This window comes from Passer montanus, unplaced genomic scaffold, assembly GCF_014805655.1.
Source record: "Passer montanus isolate IOZ18808 unplaced genomic scaffold, ASM1480565v1 scaffold571, whole genome shotgun sequence".
Lineage (NCBI taxonomy): Eukaryota > Metazoa > Chordata > Aves > Passeriformes > Passeridae > Passer > Passer montanus.
The window spans coordinates 16,110-34,649 of NW_024370717.1; the positions used below are offsets into that span (position 1 = coordinate 16,110).

Below are 18,540 nucleotides of genomic sequence, written 5' to 3' on the forward strand. Positions count from 1 at the left end.
CATTTCCCCCCCCGCATTCCCGGGATCTTTCCCCCATCCCCCCCCATTCCCAGGGATTCAATTCCCGAATTCTCCCTCGCGCGGGCCAAGGACGGGAGGACTCAGCATTCCCGGGTCCCTTTGCCGGGAGCAGCTTTTCATTCCCGGCACTTCAAAGGGCGCCGGAGCGCGGCCGGAGCCTTTGAGGGATAATTCCGCCTTCCCAATTATTCCCAGCGCCTGCGGAGCCCTTGGAACGATCCCGGCTCCTCCGACCTTCCCGGGACGCGCGCGGGGAGCCGGGAACCGCCGGGAATCGCAGCCAGGCCGGGAATTCCACCCCAAATCCCGGTTTTTTATGGAGTTCTCTGCATTCCCTGCCTGGGGTGGGATCCATCCCCATCCCGAATCCTCTCCGGGAAGGAATTTCGGGATTTCTCTGAGGTTTGGGACTCCGCTTCCCTTTTCCATCCCTGAATTCCATAAAAATCCCTCGGGATGGATCCTGAGCATCCTTGGTCCCAGAATCCTGGAATTCCATTGTTGGGATCCATGGACCTCAAATCCAATCCCATTCCGATCCCAAAATCCTGGGATTTTCCAGCTTTTCCTTGGACACTGCCAGGGATTCTCTGGGAATTGCAGCCAGGCCAGGAATTCCACCCCAAATCCCGGTTTTTTATGGAATTCTCTGCATTCCCTGCCTGGGGTGGGATCCATCCTCATCCTGACTCCTTTCCAGGAAGGAATTTGGGGTCCAGGGGCTTCCCTGGGAATTGGGGACTCCAGGAAGGGTCTCCCTTCCCTTTTCCACCCCCCAATTCCATTAAAATCCCCTGGGATGGATCCTTGATCCCAGATACCCAGAATTCTTGGGATGGGATCCCTGGACCTTCAATCCCATTCCATTCCAATCCCACAGTCCCAGGATTTTCCAGCCTTTCCTTGGACACTCTCGGGGATCCAGGGATTCTCTGGGAATTTCAGCCCGGCCAGGAATTCCTTCCCAAGATCCCATTTTTCAGGGAATTCTCTGCATTCCCTGCCTGGGGTGGGATCCATCCCCATCCCGAATCCTCTCTAGGAAGGAATTTTGGGATCTCCCTGGGATTTGGGACTCCGCTTCCCTTTTCCATCCCCAAATCCCGTAAAGTGTTGTGGGATTGCGGGATTGAAATGGGATGGGATTGAAAATCCATGGATCCCAACACTGGAATTCCTGTACGGGGCGGGGGGTGAAGGGCGCTCAGGATCCATCCTGAGGGATTTTTATGGAATTTGGGGATGGGAAAGAAAAATAGAGCCCCAAATTCCAGGGAATTCTCAAAATTCCTTCCCAGAGAGGAGTCAGGATGAGGATGGATTCAACCCCAGGCAGGGAATGCAGAGAATTCCCTGAAAAATGGGATCTTGGGAAGGAATTCCCGGTGGGGCTGCAATTCCCAGAGAATCCCCAAGAGTGTCCAAGGAAAGGCTGGATGCAGGAAGGGGCAGGAAAAGTGGGAGAGAATCCAGGGAAAGGGTTGGAAAATGCAGGAGAGGATCCAGGGAATGTGGGAAAGGATGGAGGGGAAATCCTGGGGGATGGAGGAAAAGTGGGAAAGGATTTTGGGAAAAGATGGAAAGGATGGAAAAAGGTGGGAAAGTGTGGAAAAGGGTGGGAATGATGGAGGGATTGGGTTGGGAGAGGCAGGAAAAGTGGGAAAAGATTTAGGGAATGTGGGAAAGGGTTTTGGGAATGTGGGAAAGGCTCCAGGGAGGTGCAGGAAGGGGCAGGAAAAGTGGGAGAGGATCCAGAGCAATGGTTGGAAAATGCAGAAAAAGTGGGAAAGGATTTTGGGAAAAGGTGGGAATGACGGAGACAAAGGGTTGGGAGAGGCAGGAAAAGTGGGAGGGAAATTATTTTGGGAAAAGGGGGGAAATGATCCAGGGAATGTGGGAAAGGTTTAAAGGGAAAGGGGAAGAATTTAGGGAAAGGATGGAAAAAGGTGGGAATGGATGGAGGGATTGGGGTGGGAGAGGCAGGAAAATTGGTAAAAGGATGAAGGAAAAATGGGAAAAGATCCTGGGAATGTGGGAAAGGATGGAGGGAAAATCCTGAAGGATGGGGGAAAAGTGGGAAAGGATTTTGGGAAAAGGGGGGAAAGAATCCAGGGAATGGGTTTGAAAAATCAGGGCAGTGGGAAAAAGGATCCAGGGAATGTGGGAAAGGATGGAGGGAACGTCCTGGAGGAATCAGGGAAGGTGGGAAATTATTTTGGGAATGTGGCAGAGGATCCAGGGAATGGGTTGGGAAATGCAGGAGAGAGGGAAAAGGATCCAGGGAATGTGGGAAACCATGGAGGAAAATTCCTGGAGGGCTTAGGAAAAGTGGGAAAGGATTTCAGGAGTGTGGGAAAGGGTGGAGGGATTGGGTTGGGAGATGCAGGAAAAGCGGGAAAGGGTTTTGGGAATGTGGGAAAGGATCCAGGGAATGTGGGAAAGGATGAGAAAAGGTGGGAATGATGGAGAGAAAGGGTTGGGAGAGGAAGAAAATGTGGGAAAGGATGAATCACATCCCTGGGGAATGTGGGGGGAGGCTTTTCCCGGGAATTCGGGACCCCGGGAGGGGCCAAGGAAAGGTTGGAGGGGTGGGAATGGGATGGGATTGGGGATCTGTGGATCCCGTCAGAGGAATTCCGGGATTCTTGGATCCAAGATCCATCCTGAAGGGTTTCTATGGGGTTTATGGGAAGTGGAGCCCCAAATTCCCAGGGAAATCCCAAAATTCTTTCCCAGAGAGGAGTCGGGATGGGGCTGGATCCGATGCCAGGCTGGGAATGGAGGGAATTCCCTGGGAAAGGGGGAAATGGGATTTTGGGAATGAATTCCTGCCTGGGCTGGAATTCCCAGAAAATCCTTTGGAATGTCCAAGGAAAGGCTGGAAAATTCCCAGATGTTGGGATTGGAATGGGATGGGATTGAAAGTCCATGGATTCCATCCCAAAAAATCCCTGGGAGTGTCCAAGGAAAGCTTGGAGGGGTGGGAATGGGGTGGGATTGGAGGTTCATGGATCCCCCTGAGGAATTCCAGGATTTTGGGATCCAGGATCCATCCCGAGGGGTTTTTGTGGGATTTATGGAGCCCCAAATTCCCAGGGAAATCCCAAAATTCCTTCCTGGAGAGGAGTTGGGATGGGGCTGGATCCGATGCCAGGCTGGGAATGGAGGGAATTCCCTGGGAAAGAGGGAAATGGGATTTTGGGAATGAATTCCTGCCTGGGCTGGAATTCCCAAAAAATCCCTGGGACTGTCCTAGGAAAGGCTGGAAAATCCCAGGATTTTGGGGTGGGATTGAAAATCCATGGATCCCACCCCAAACCATTCCAGGATTCTGTTCCGTTCTCCCACCTCCTTTCCGTAAGGGACAATTCCTCGGAATATTTCCTGAAATAATTTCCCGGGAAAATTTCATGGAATTATTCCCTGGGAATAATTTCCTGGGCGTCTTTTTTGGGAACAGTTTCTGGGAATGATTTCCTGGGAAATATTTTCCTGGGAATATTTCATGAAAATATTTCCTGGGCACTTTTTTTGAGATTATTTTCTGGGAATAAAAAATTGCTGGGAATATGTCCTGGGAATATTTTCTGGGAATATTTCATAGAAATATTTTCTGGGAATAAATCCTGGAAATAATTTCCTGGGAATGTTTCTTGGGAATAAGTTCCTGGGAATATTTTCTGAGAATAATTCCTGGGAATAAATCCTAGGAATAATATATTGGAATAATATATAGGAATAATTTCCTGGACGCCTTTTTTTGGGATTATTTTCTGGGAATAATGCCCGGTAATAATTCCCAGGAATATTTCATGGAAATATTTCCTGGGAATAATTTCCTGGGTTTCTTTTTTGGGAATAGTTTCTGGGAATAATTACCTGGGAATAATTAACGGAAATATTTCCTGGGAATAAATCCTAGGAAAAATTCCTGGGAATATTCCCTGGGAATAATTTCCTGGGCATCTTTTTTGGGAATATTTTCTGGGAATAATTTCCTGAGAAATATCCCATTGGAATTGAGTTCCATTTCCATTGGATCCCAGCCCCAATTCCCACTGGATCCCATCCCAAATTCCCATTGGAATTCAGCCCCAATTCCCATTGGAATGGAGCTCCATTCCAATTAGATCAAAACCCAAATTCCAATTGGATCCAAACCCCAAATTCCCATTGGATCCAGCCCCATTCCCAATGGATCCAAACCCAAATTCCCACTGGATCCAAACCCAAACTCCCATTGGATCCCATCCCAAATTCCCATTGGATCCAGCCCCATTCCCATTAGATCAAAACCCAAATTCCCACTGGATCCCATCCCAAATTCCCACTGGATCCAAACCACAATTCCCATTGGATCCCAACCCCAAATTCCCATTGGATTCAGCTCCATTCCCATTGGATCCAAACCGCAAATTCCCATTGGATCAAAACCCAAATTCCCATTGGATCCCATCCCAAATTCCAATTGGATCCAAACTCCAAATTCCCATTGGATCCAAACCCCAAATTCCCATTGGATTCAGCTCCATTCCCATTGGATCCCAACCCCAAATTCCCATTAGATCCAAACCCAAATTCCCATTGGATCCAGCCCCATTCCCAATGGATCAAAACCCAAATTCCCATTAGATCCAAACCCAAATTCCCATTGGATTCAGCTCCATTCCCATTGGATCCAAACCGCAAATTCCCATTGGATCAAAACCCAAATTCCCATTGGATCCAGCCCCATTCCCAATGGATCAAAACCCAAATTCCCATTAGATCAAAACCCAAATTCCAATTGGAATTTAACTCCATTCCCATTAGATCCCATCCCAAATTCCCATTGGATCCAAACCCCAAATTCCCATTGGATCCCAGCCCCAATCCCCATTGGATCCAAACCCAAATTCCCATTGGATCCCAAATTTTGGCATCACTGCCCGCACCCCAAGCAGAGAATTCCCAGCCCCCAAATCCTGGGAATCCTCTGAGCTTCCCCCACCCCCCCATTCCCGACATTCCCACTCTGGAAAACCGGGAATGACCTCCGACCTTTTCCCGTTTTCCCGCCGGCTCCAGGTCCTGGATCAGCTGGACGAGCACCTGAGGAATTCCCAATATTTCCGCTTCCTGTGGTTCCCGCACACCGAGAACGTCCGGATCATCTACCAGGATCCCACCGACCAGGCGAGAATCCCCAAAATCCCGGGAATTCCCGGGATCCCGCAGTGCCGGGGCTGGATTTCGGGAATGAATCTCCGAAAATCCCGGGAATTTCCAAGATCCAGGAATTCCAGGGGTGGATTTTGGGGGGCAATTCCAGGATTTTGGGAATGGATCCCAAAAAATCCCAGGAATTTCTGAGATCTGGCAATTCCAAGGATCTATTTTGAGTCGGAATTCCAGGATTTTCGGAATTCCAGGTTTTCCAAGCTCCTGGAAATTCCAGAGACAGATTTTGGGATGGGAATTATTGGATTTTGGGAATGAATCCCAAAATATCCTATTAATTTCCAGGATCTGGCAATTCCAGGGGTGGATTTTGGGATTGGGCTCCAGGAATCCCAGGAATTGCCAAGATCCCACAATTCCAGGGACGGATTTTGGGCAGGAATTCCAGGATTTTGGGGACAGATCCCAAAAATATCCCAGGGATTTCTGAGATCTGGCAATTCCAGGGGTGGATTTTGGGCAGGAATTCCAGGATTTTGGGAATGGATCCTGAAAAAATTCCAGGACTTTCCAAGCTTGTGGAATTCCAAGGGTGGATTTTGGGCAGGAATTCCATGATTTTGGGAATGGATCTCCAAAAATCCCGGGAATTTCCAATATCCAGGAATTCCAGGAGTGGATTTTGGGGGGCAATTCCAGGATTTTGGGAACGGATCCCAAAAAATCCTGGGAATTTCAGAGTTCTTGGCAATTCCAAGGATCTATTTTGGGTCAGGAATTCCAGGATTTTCGGAATTCCAGGCTTTCCAAGCTCCTGGAAATTCCAGAGACAGATTTTGGGTGGGAATTCCAGGATTTTGGGAATGGTTCTCCAAAAATCCCGAGATTTTCCAAGATCCCACAGTTCCAGGGATGGATTTTGGGCAGGAATTCCAGGATTCTGGGGACAGATCCTGAAAAATCCTGGGAATTCCTGAGATCCAGGAATTCCAGGGGTGGATTTTGGGCAGGAATTCCAGGATTTTGGGAATGCATCTCTGAAAATCGCGGGAATTTCAGAGCTCCTGGCAATTCCAGCGGTGGATTTGGGATGGGAATTACAAAATTTTGGGAATTCCAGGTTTTCCGAGCTCCTGGCAATTCCAGGGATAGATTTTGGGTGGGAATTCCAGGATTTTGGTAATTTGTGCCTGGAATTCTGGGATTTTCCAAGCTGATGGAATTCCAGGGATGGATTTTGGGCGGGAAGAAGAATTTTGGGAATGGTCTCTGGGAATTTTTTTCCAGAGCTGGGTTTTGCCCCACCACGGAATATTTGGAATTTTGGGATCCCAGGATTCTCCAGCCCCCCTCTCCTGGGTGGATCCCGTTCCTGAATTCCCACTTTGTCGAATCCCTAAAATCCCTGAAATCCTTAAAATCCCTAAAATCCCCAAAATCCCTTAAATCTGTTGTTTTCCCACGGGATTTGCAGCCTCCCAGATCCTCCTCCAGCTGGTTTTGGGATTACGCCGTGGGATATTATCTCCTGGAATTCCTGCTCTGGATCAGGTAGGAAAATCCCAAAAACCCCAAACCCCAAATCCCAACCCCTAAAAATCCCAAACATCCCCAGAATCCCAGAAATCCCAAATCCTCCAAACCCCAAAATTCCCAAATCCCAAAAATCCCAAATGCCAAATCCCAACTTCCAGCTCCTAAATCCCCAAAATCTCCAAAATTCCGAATATCCCAAATCCTCCAAACCCCAGATCCCAAAACCCCAAAACTCAAAAATCCCAACTCTCAAATTCCAAAAATCCCAAAAATCAAAAAAATCCCCACAATCCCAAATCCCCCAACCCCAAAATTCCCAAACCCCAAATCCCAAAAATGCCGAATTCCAACTTCCAACTCGTAAATCCCCAAAATCTTGAAAATTCCAAAAATCCCAAAAATTCCAAACGTCCCAAATCCCCCAAAACTCAAAAATCCCAAACGCCAAATCCCAACTCCCAAATTCCTGAAAATCCCCAAAATCCTAAATCCCCCCCAAACCCCAAATCCCGAATTCTAGCTCCAAGGTCCCAAAAATTCCAAAAATCCCAAAAATCCCAAATAAATGCCAAATTCCTGAAAATCCCCAAAATCCTAAATCCCCCAAACCCCAAATCCCGAATTCTAGCTCCAAGGTCCCAAAAATTCCAAAAATCCCAAAAATCCCAAAAATCCCAAATCTCCCAAACCCCAAATCCCAACCCCCCAAATACCCAAACCCCAAATCCCAAAAATCCCAAATCCCAAACTCCAAATCCTCTCAGTTTTTCCAGGAAAGTGATGAAATCCCGGGAAAAGGCCAGGATCGGGATCAGATCCCGTTGGGATTGGGATCATCGGGATTGGGTTTGGGGTCAGGATTGGGATTGGGATGAGAATCCAGATTGGGATTGGGATGTTGATTGGGATCAAGATTGGGATTGGGATCAGGATCAGAATTGGGATCAGGATGAGATTGGGATCAGGATTGGGGTTGGGATCATTGGGATTGGGGTTGGGATCATTGGGATTGGGATCGGGATTGGGGTCATTGGGATCAGGATCTGGATCATTGGGATCGGGACTGGGATTAGGATCAGATTGGATCAGTATCGGGATTGGAATCTGGATCGGGATTAGATTTGGGATCAGGATCGGGATTGGGATTAGGATTGGAATTGGGATAGGATCGGGATTACAGTCGGGATTGGGATTGGGATTGGGATTGGGATTGGGATTGCGATTCAGGTTGGAATCAGGATCGGGATCAGGATTGGGATCCGGACGGAGATCAGGATCAGAACTGGGATCAGTATTGGGATTGGAAGTGGGATCGGGATCGGGATGAGGATTGGAATTTTCCAAGCCTGGTTTTATCCCGATTTTCTCCCTGTGCTGGGATTTTTTTGGGGGTTTTTAGGGAGCATTCCCATTCCCGGGAAAAGAGGAATTTTGGGAATTGCTGCTTTTCCAGGGATAGGATTCCCGGCTGGGGCTTCACTGCCCTCTGCTGTCCACAGAAATTATGGAATTTTTCCGGCTGGAAAAACCAAATCCAGGAATTTTCCCATGTCCACAATTTCATGGATTCATGGAATTTTTCGGGCTGGAAAAGCCAAATCCAAGGATTCTCCCAGCCCCGAATTTCATGGATTCATGGAACTTTTCCTACTGGAAAAGCTGAATCCAAGGGTTATCCAATGTCTGGAATTTCTTGGGTTCATGGAATTTTTCAGGCTGGAAAAGTCAAATCCAGGAATTTCCCCATGTCCCGAATTTCACGAATTCATGGAGTTTTTGGGGATGGAAAAAACAAATCCAGGAATTTTCCTGCCCTGATCCATGCCTGGAATTTCATGGATTTGAAATCCCAGTGGGAATGGGAATTCCAAAAATTCCAAGCCAGTCCCGAGATGGGAATTTGGGATCAAAGGAGATTTTTTTGGGATGGGTTTGGATGTGGGAATGTCCCGAGGATTTGTGTCTAAAAGGATCCAGAGGATTTGGAAAAGAGGGATTTGGAGAAAATAGGGATTTTGGGAAAAGAGGGATTTTGGGAAATCTTGGAATTCTGTCAAGGGATCCAAGCAGACAAAGAAAAAAGGGGGGAAATGGGGGAAAAGTGGATTTTGGGATGGAATTCCCAGCTGGGAGGGAATTCCCAGAAAATCCCTGGATCCCTGGCAATGTCCAAGGAAAGGTTGGGAAATCCCGGGGGTTTGGGATTCGAATGGGATTGGATTTGAGATCTGTGGATCCCATCCATCCCCAGAATTCCAGGATTCTGGGATCAAGGATCCATCCCAAGGGGTTTTTATGGAATTTGAGGATGGAAAAGAGAAATGGAGTCCTGAATTCCCAGGGAATTCCCAAAATTCCCTCTCAAGGAGGAGCTGGGAAGGTGATGGATCCAATCCCAGGCTGGGAATGGAGGGAATTCCCTGGGAAAATGGGGAGGAATTTGGGAAGGAATTCCCGGCTGGGCTGGAATTCCCAGAGAATCCCTGGCAGCGCCCAAGGAAATCCTGGAATGTTTCCCCGCCCACGGAATGGGATTTCAGCTCCATGAATCCCACCCGAACCATTCCAGCGTCCCCTGATCCTCCCCCAGCCGTTTTCCGCTCCCTCCCCGCCCTTGGCGGATTTTTGGGAAGCGGCTCCGGGGCTGAATTCCCGGTTTTTCCCGGCAGCTCCTTCTTCCCCGGCCTGGTGTCCTGGATCAACCGCGCCTTCTTCCGGCTCCTCTTCAGCTCCCGCTCGGAAAGCGTCGACCGCAGCCACCGGATCCTCAACTACGAGTGCCGCTTCCGCCAGCACGTCCAGGACTGGGCCATCCCCATGTAATTCCCAAATCCTGGTGCTTTTCCGTGGGAATTCCATGGTCCCAGTCCAGGGTTGGGCCATCCCCATGGAAATTCCCAAATTCCGGTGCTTTTCCGTGGGAATTCCATGATCCCAGTCCATTCCCATGGGAATTATTGAATCCCAACCCAGGACTGGGTCATTCCCATGGAAATTCCCAAATTCCGGTGCTTTTCCATGGGAATTCCATGATCCCAGTCCATTCCCATGGGAATTCTTGAATCCCAACCCAGGCTTGGGCCATCCCCATGTAATTCCCAGATCCCAGTGCTTTTCCATGGGAATTCCATGATCCCAGTCCAGGGTTGGGTCATCCACATGTTATTCCCAAATCCCGGGGCTTTCCTGTGGGAATTCCATGGTCCCAGTCCATTCCCAAGGGAATTCCTGAATCTCAGTCCAGGACTGGGCCATCCCCATGTAATTCCCAGATCCCGGTCCATTCCCATGGGAATTCCTGAATCCCAACCCAGGACTGGGCCATCCCCATGTAATTCCCAGATCCCGGTCCATTCCCATGGAAATTCCTAGATCCCAGTCCAGGGTTGGGACATTTCCATGGAAATTCCCAAATCTCAGTGCTTTTCCATGGGAATTCCCAGATCTCCATCCATTTCCATGGGAATTCCTGAATCCCAACCCAGGACTGGGCCATCCCCATGTAATTCCCAGATCCCAGTGCTTTTCCATGGGAATTCCATGATCCCAGTCCAGGGTTGGGTCATCCACATGTAATTCCCAAATCCCGCTCCATTCCCATGGGAATTCCATGATCCCAGTCCATTCCCACACAATTCCCTAATCCCAGTCCATTCCCATGGGAATTCCTGAATCCCAGTCCAGGACTGGGCCACCCCCATGTAATTCCCGAATCCCGCTCTTTTTCCATAGGAATTCCATGATCCCAGTCCATTCCAATATAATTCCCTGATCCCAGTCAATTCCCAAAGGAATTGCCAGATCTTGGTTTATTTCCATGGAAATTCCATGATCCCAGTCCAGGGTTGCATCATTCCCATGGAAATCCCCAAATTCCAGTCCTTTTCCATGGGAATTCCCAGATCCCAGTCCATTCCCACGCAATTCCCTGATCCCAGTCAATTCCCAATGGAATTCCATGATCGCAGTCCATTCCCATGGGAATTCCCCAATCCTGGTCCTTTTCCATGGGGGTTCCCAGATCCCAGTCCAGGATTGCGTCATTCCCATGGAATTCCAAATCCCATCCCTTTCCTGGGATCTTCTCAAACCCAAAATTCCCTGGATGAGGAACAAATCCATGGAAAGAGGGACCTGGACTAGGGACAACATTCCCACCGGGAATATTTCCATGGACATCCCTCCAGATCCCAATCCCGGGATCCCAAACCCATGCCACTCCAAATCCCAGATCCGTGTGATCCCACGGGAAGAACGTTCCAGAACACTCCCAGAATTCCAGGATTTCCATGGGATGGAGATCCCTCCAGACCCCAAATCCATGGGAAGAAGGATCTGGATTGGGAACACCATTCCCACTGGGAATCTGGACATGAAGATCCCTGCAGATCCCAAACCCACCCCACTCCAAATCCCAGAACCGTGTGTGCCCATCAGAAGAACATTCCGGAACATTCCCTGAATTCCAGGATTTCCATGGGATGGAGATCCCTCCAAATCCCAATGCCCGGATCCCAAACCCATCCCATTCCAAATCCTGGCTCTGTGTGGTCCTACAGGAAGAACATTCCAGAACATTCCCTGAATTCTAGGAATTCCATGGGACGGAGATCCCTCCAGACCCCAAATCCACGGGAAGAAGAATCTGGATTGGGAACACCATTCCCACCTGGAACATTTCCTTGGGGATCCCTCCAGACCCCAATCCCCGGATCCCAAACCCATCCCATTCCAAATCCCTCATCCATGTGATCCCACGGGAAGAACGTTCCAGAACACTCCCAGAATTCCGGGAATTGCACGGGATGGGATCTCCCTCCCTTCCGTTCACCGGGAATTTTTTTCTTTCCGGGAGCAGCGGGAAAACCAAGGAGGCGCTGCTGGAGCTGAAGGCGGAGCTGGACCGGAATCCCGGGATCGGCGCCCACTTCCCGGTGGAGATCCGCTTCTGCCGGCGGGACGAGATCCCGCTGAGCCCCTGCTTCCGGCGGGACAGCTGCTACATCAACGTCATCATGTACAGGTGGGGCCCGCCCGGAGAGCCCCACACCCGCGGGAAGGGGGCTGGAGTTGGGACACCGCTCCCACCAGGAATGTTTGCGTGGGATCCCTGCCGGTCCCAATCCCGGGATCCCGAATCCATGGGAAGAGGAGGCGCCATTCCCACTGGGAATATCTGAATGGGATCCCTTCAGATCCCAATCCCGGGATCCCGAATCCATGGGAAGAGGAGGCGCCATTCCCACTGGGAATATCTGAATGGGATCCCTTCAGATCCCAATCCCGGGATCCCGAACCCATGGGAAGAGTCGGCGCCATTCCCACTGGGAATCTGGGCATGGAGATCCCTGCAGATCCCAATCCTGGGATCCCGAACCCATGGGAAGAGGAGGCACCATTCCCACCGGGAATCTGGGCGTGGAGATCCCTCCAGGTCCCGATCCCAGAATCCCAAATCCATGGGAAGAGGGGTCTGCCAAGGGTTCACCATTCCCACCAGGAATGCTTGCGTTGAGATCCCTTCAGATCCCAATCCCTGGATCCCAAACCCATTGGAAGAGGAGGCACCATTCCCACCGGGAATCTGGGCATGGAGATCTCTCCAGATCCCAATCCTGGAATCCCAAATCCATGGGAAGAGGGGTCTGCCAAGGGTTCACCGCTCCCACCGGCAATGTTTCCATGGGATCCCCGCAGATCCCAATCCCTGGATCCCAAACCCATTGGAAGAGGAGGCACCATTCCCACCGGGAATGTTTGCATGGGATCCCTCCAGGTCCCAATCCCAGAATCCCAAATCCATGGGAAGAGGGATCTGCCAGGGGGACACCATTCCCACCGGGAATGTTTCCATGGGATCCCTGCAGATCCCAGTCCTGGAATCCCAAACCCATGGGAAAGGCAGACACTATTCCCACAGGGAATCTGGGCATGGAGAACCCTGCAGATCCCAACCCCGGGATCCCAAACCCATTCCTTGTCCCAGCCCTTTCCTGGCATCTCCTGCAGCCTGGAATTCCCTGGATGAGGAACCAATCCATGGGAAGAGGGGTCTGCCAGGGGGACACCGCTCCCACCGGGAATCTGGGCATGGAGATCCCTGCAGGTCCCAATCCTGGGACCCCAAACCCATGGGAAGAGGAGGCACCATTCCCACTGGGAATCTGACCATGGAGATCTCTCCAGATCCCAATCCCGGGACCCCAAATCCATGGGAAGAGGGATCTGCCAAGGGTTCACCATTCCCACTGGGAATGTTTCCATGGGATCCCTGCTGATCCCAATCCTGGGATCCCAAATCCATGGGAAAGGGAGACACTATTCCCATAGGGAATCTGGGCATGGAGAACCCTGCAGATCCCAACCCCGGGATCCCAAACCCATTCCTTGTCCCAGCCCTTTCCTGGCATCTCCTGCAGCCTGGAATTCCCTGGATGAGGAACCAATCCGTGGGAAGAGGGGTCTGCCAGGGGGACACCGCTCCCACCGGGAATCTGGGCATGGAGATCCCTGCCGGTCCCAACCCTGGGATCCCGAATCCATGGGAAGAGGGGTCTGCCAAGCGTTCACCATTCCCACCAGGAATGTTTCCATGGGATCCCTGCATGGGCATGGAGATCCCTCCAGATCCCAACCCCGGGATCCCAAACCCATTCCTTGTCCCAGCCCTTTCCTGGCATCTCCTGCAGCCTGGAATTCCCTGGATGAGGAACCAATCCGTGGGAAGAGGAATCTGGATTTGGGACATCATTCCCACTGGGAATCCGGGCAAGAAGATCCCTGCAGATCCCAACCCCTGGATCCCAAACCCATGGGAAGAGGGGTCTGCCAAGGGTTCACAATTCCCACTGGGAATGTTTGCGTTGAGATGAACCCATGGGAAGAGGGGTCTGCCATGGGGTCAAATTCCCACTGGGAATGTTTGCGTTGAGATCCCTCCAGATCCTGATTCCGAGGGCCCAAATCCATGGGAAGAGGGATCTGGATTGGGGGCACCATTCCCACTGGGAATATTTCCATGGGGATCATTCTAGATCCCGATCCTGGGATCCCGAATCCATGGGAAGAGGAAACACCATTCCCAGTGGGAATCTGGACATGGAGATCCCTCCAGATCCCAGACCTGTGATCTCAAATCCATGGGAAGAGGGATCTGGATTTGGGACGCCGTTCCCACTGGGAATGTTTCCATGGGATCTCTGCAGATCCCGATCCTGGGATCCAAACTCCATCCTGTTCCAAGAGATCCCAAATTCCCATGGGTGGATCCCAAGGGGGGTTTCCCAGGGTCCCAAATCCATCCCTTTCCCAGGATCCTGAATTCCTGGGGGTGGATCCAGCTGATTCCTGATCCTGCTCCTGGGATCCCAAATTCCCAAGGTGGATCCCAGGGGTTGGATCCCACTGATTCCCCATAACAACTCCAGGATCCCAAATTCCCAGGGTGGATCCTGGAGGTGGATCCAGCTGATTCCCATTTCACGGGATCCCAAATTCCCGGGGATGGATCCCGGGATGATTCCAGCATCCCAAATCCCAGGGGTGGATCCCAGATGTGGACCCGGGGATTGATCCCAAATTCCTGGGGGTGGATCTGGCTTGCTCCTGATCCTGGGACCCTGAATTCCCGGAGCGGATCCCGGAGGTGGATCCCGGAGTTGGATCCGGCTGATTCCCGACCCTGGGATCCATAATTCCCAGGGTTGGATCCCGGGGTGGATCTCGAATTCCTGGGGGTGGATTCTGGGTGGGATTTCGCGGGGGTGTATCCCGGAAGTGGATCCCAGGTGGGAGTGGATCCCTGGGTGGATCTCGCTGGTTCCTGTGCCTGGGATCCCAAATTCCTGGGGGTGGATCCCAGGGTGGGGCGGGGGATCCGTCTGCTTCCCAATCCTGAGATCCCAAATTCCCGGAGTGGATGCCGGGGTGGATCCAGATGATTCCTGCTCTGCTCCCACATTCCAAGGGGTGGATCCCGAATTCCTGGGGGGGGGTCCCGGAGGTGGGATTACCCGGGGGTGGATCCCAAATTCCTGGGCGTGGAACCCGGATTCCTGGGGGTGGATCCTGAATCCTGGGGGTATGGATTTCCCAGAGCGGATTTCCCAGGTGGGATTTCCTGGTCGAGATTTCCTGCTGTGGATTATTTCCTGGTGTGGATTATTTCCCGGGTGTGGATTATTTCCTGGTGTGGATTATTTCCCATTGTGGATTATTTCCTGGGGTGGATTATTTCCTGGGGTGGATTATTTCCTAGTGTGGATTATATCTCCCAGTGTGGAATTTCCTGGGGTGGATTACTTCCCCATGTGGATTATTCCCCAGTGTGGATTATTTATTCTGGTGTGGATTATTTCCCGGGTGTGGATTATTTCCTGGTGTGGATTATTTCCCATTGTGGATTATTTCCTGGGGTGGATTATTTCCTGGGGTGGATTATATTTCCCAGTGTGGAATTTCCTGGGGTGGATTACTTCCCCATGTGGATTATTCCCCAGTGTGGATTATTTATTTCCTGGTGTGGGTTATTTCCCGGTATGGATTATTTCCTGGGGTGGATTATTTCCTGGGGTGGATTTCCAGGGGTGGATTATTCCCCAGTATGGATTATTTCCCGGTGTGGATTATTCCCTGGTGTGGATTATTTATTCCCCGGGGTGGATTATTCCCCAGTGTGGATTATTTCCCAGTGTGGATTATTCCCCGGTGTGGATTATTTATTTCCCGGGTGGATTATTCCCTGGTCTGGATTATTTATTTCCTGGTGTGGATTATTTCCCTGTGTGGATTTCCCAGCATGCATTTCTGGGGGTGGATTATTTTCCGGTGTAGATTATTCCCCAGTGTGGATTATTCCCCAGTGTGGATTATTTATTTCCCGGGTGGATTATTCCCTGGTCTGGATTATTTATTTCCTGGTGTGGATTATTTCCCTGTGTGGATTTAAAAAATGGGGGAAATGGGGAAAATGGTAAAAAAAGGGAAAAACCTTGGAAAAATTGGAATTAAAGGGGGAAATAATAGGGGGAAAATGGGGAAAATGGGAAAAATAATGGGGGGAAAAGAGGGGGAAAATGGGTGGAAAAAAGGGAAAAAATGGGGGAAATGGGGAAAATGGTAAAAAAAGGGAAAAACCTTGGAAAAATTGGAATTAAAGGGGGAAATAATAGGGGGGAAATGGGAAAAATAATGGGGGGAAAGGGGGGAAATGGGTGGAAAAAAGGAAAAAGGGGAAATGGGAAAAATGGTAAAAAAAGGGGGGGACTGAAGGGGGAAAAGATGGGAGAAAAAAGGGAAAAATTGGGGAAAAAAGGGGAAAATCCTAGGAGAAAAACTGGGGGAAAATGAGAAAAAATTGGGGGAAAAAATGGGGGAAAAATGAGAAAATGGTAAAAGAAATGGGAGAAAATGGGGGGGAAAGGGGGAAATGGGGAAAAAATGGGAAGAAATGGGCAAAAACCAGGAAAAATGTGGAAAAATGGGAAAAAATGGGAATAAAATTGGGAAATAATGAGGGGAAATGGGGGAAAATGGGATTTTTAATGGGGAAAAAAGGGATTTTTAATGGGAAATGGGAAAAATGGGGGAAAATTCCCAAATTTTTCCAAAATTGGGATTTTTTTGGGGAATTTTGGCGTTGCAGGCTCACAGCTGCACGAGGAAGGATCTGGAGCTGATGTTCCCGGAATTTTCCAAATTCTGCGCCCTGAGGGAAAAGTTGGACCCCGACGGGATCTTCCTCAACCCCTACCTGGAAAAAGTTTTCTTTTGAGCCCAAAAATCCGGGAAAAATCCCGAAATTGGAATTTTCCGGGGAATTTTGGGGTTGTTTCGTGGAATTTTGTGGAAAAAATTCAATTTTTTCACCAATAAAAGGTTCTGGAGAAGAATTTTTCTTGATTTTTTGTTTTTTTAATTTGGGGGGAAAAAATTCCCAAGAAAATTCCCCCCAAAAAAATAAAAGAAAATCTCCCAAAAATTCCCCCAAAAAATCTCCCAACCCCCAATCCAAAAAAATCTGACAAAAATAAAAAAAATCCCCAAAAAGAAAATGAAAATCCCCCCAAATTCCAAAAAAATCCACAAAAAACCCCCAATAAATCCCCCAAAATCTCCCCCCAAAAAATATTACTAAGAATAAAAAATCTCCCAAAAAAATCTCCCAAAAATCCCCCAAAAAAATTTTTGAATCCCCCCATGAAATAAAAAAAAAAATCCTAAAAAATTCCAAAAAAATCTCCCAAAAAAGCCCCAAAAATTTTAAAAAATCTCCCCAAAAAATCCCCAAAATTAAAAGAATAAATCCCCCTCAAAAATCTCCCCAAAAATACAAAAATATCCTAAAAAGTCCCCCAAAAATGCCCCAAAAATCCCAATTTTAAGCTGGACCCCATCGGGCTCTTCCTCAACCCCTCCCTAGCAAAAGTTTTCTTTAAAAAAAAAAAATCAGAATTTTCTTTGGAATTTCCACAGAATTTTGGTGCCTTTTTTATTCTCATTTTTCCCTTTTTTTTTTCCCCCTTTTTCTCTCCAATTTTTCCCTTTTTTTAATCCTTATTTTTTCCCACCCCATCCCCTCCATTATTCTCATTTTTTATCCCATTATTTTCATTTTTCCCTCTTTCTCTGTTCAATTTTCTCCATTTTTATTCTCATTTTTCCTCCTTTTTCTATTGAATTTTCCCCATTTTTAATCCTCATTTCCCCCCCTTTTTCCATTCAATTTTTCCCTTTTTTATTCTCATTTATTTCCCCCCTTTATATTTAATTTTCCCCCTTTTTATCCTCATTTTTTTCTATTGGATTTTCCCTTTTTATTCTCTTTATTTCCCACCCCATCCCCTCCATTATTCTCATTTTTATCCCATTATTCTCATTTTTTATCCCATTAATCTGATTTTTTTTCCCTTTTTCCATTCAATTTTTCTCTTTTTTTCCCACCCCATCCCCTCCATTAATCTGATTTTTTTATCCCATTATTCTCATTTTTTATCCCATTATTCTATTTTTTCCCCTTTTTTATATCCAGTTTTCCCCTTTTTTATCCGCATTTTCCCCTCCCCATCCCCTCCATTAATCTCATTTTTTATCCCATTAATCTGATTTTTTTTCCCTTTTTCCATTCAATTTTCCCTTTTTTTATTCCCATTTTTCCCTCCCCATCCCCTCCATTAATCTCATTTTTTCCCTTTTTTATGTCCAATTTTCCCATTGTTTTATCCTCATTTTTCCACATTTTTCTATTGGATTTCCCCTTTTTAATCTCTTTTTTTCCCCCTCCCCATCCCCTCCAGTATTCTCATTTTTTATCCCATTAATCTCATTTTTTCCCCTTTTTCCATTCAATTTTTCCCTTTATTTTTCCCTCCATATCCCCTCCATTATTCTCATTTTTTACCCCATTATTCTCATTTTTTCTCTTTTTTAATTCTCATTTATCTCACCCCATCCCCTCCATTCATTTGAATTTTTTATCCCTTTTTTATATCCAATTTTCCCCTTTTTTATCCTCATTTTTCCCACCCCATCCCCTCCATTAATCTCATTTTTTACCTTTTTCCATTCAATTTTCCCCATTTTTATTCTCATTTTTCCTCCTTTTTCTATTTAATTTTCCCCATTTTTATCCTCATTTCCCCCCTTTTTCTATTCAATTTTTCCCTTTTTATTCTCATTTATTTCCCCCCTTTATATTTAATTTCCCCCATTTTTATTCTCATTTTTCCCTTTTTCCATTCAATTTCCCCCATTTTTATTCTCATTTTTCCTCCTTTTTCTATTTAATTTCCCCCATTTTTCCCCTCATTTTTCCCCCTTTTTATA

The 18,540-nt window shown here is 48.2% G+C and overlaps 1 protein-coding gene across 1 annotated transcript in view; it reads left to right on the plus strand.

The window, feature by feature from the left end:
• Positions 1-16,607, plus strand: part of LOC120510390 (L-gulonolactone oxidase-like) — a 24,011-nt gene extending 7,404 nt beyond the window's left edge. The window contains exons 4-8 of the mRNA XM_039726193.1: positions 5,089-5,196; positions 6,656-6,732; positions 9,387-9,536; positions 11,576-11,740; positions 16,361-16,607. Of these exons, the coding sequence (XP_039582127.1) occupies positions 5,089-5,196; positions 6,656-6,732; positions 9,387-9,536; positions 11,576-11,740; positions 16,361-16,394 (534 nt within the window). The 3' untranslated portion in view covers positions 16,395-16,607. The remainder of the gene's footprint in view (positions 1-5,088; positions 5,197-6,655; positions 6,733-9,386; positions 9,537-11,575; positions 11,741-16,360) is intronic.
• The last annotated feature ends 1,933 nt before the right edge of the window (positions 16,608-18,540 follow it).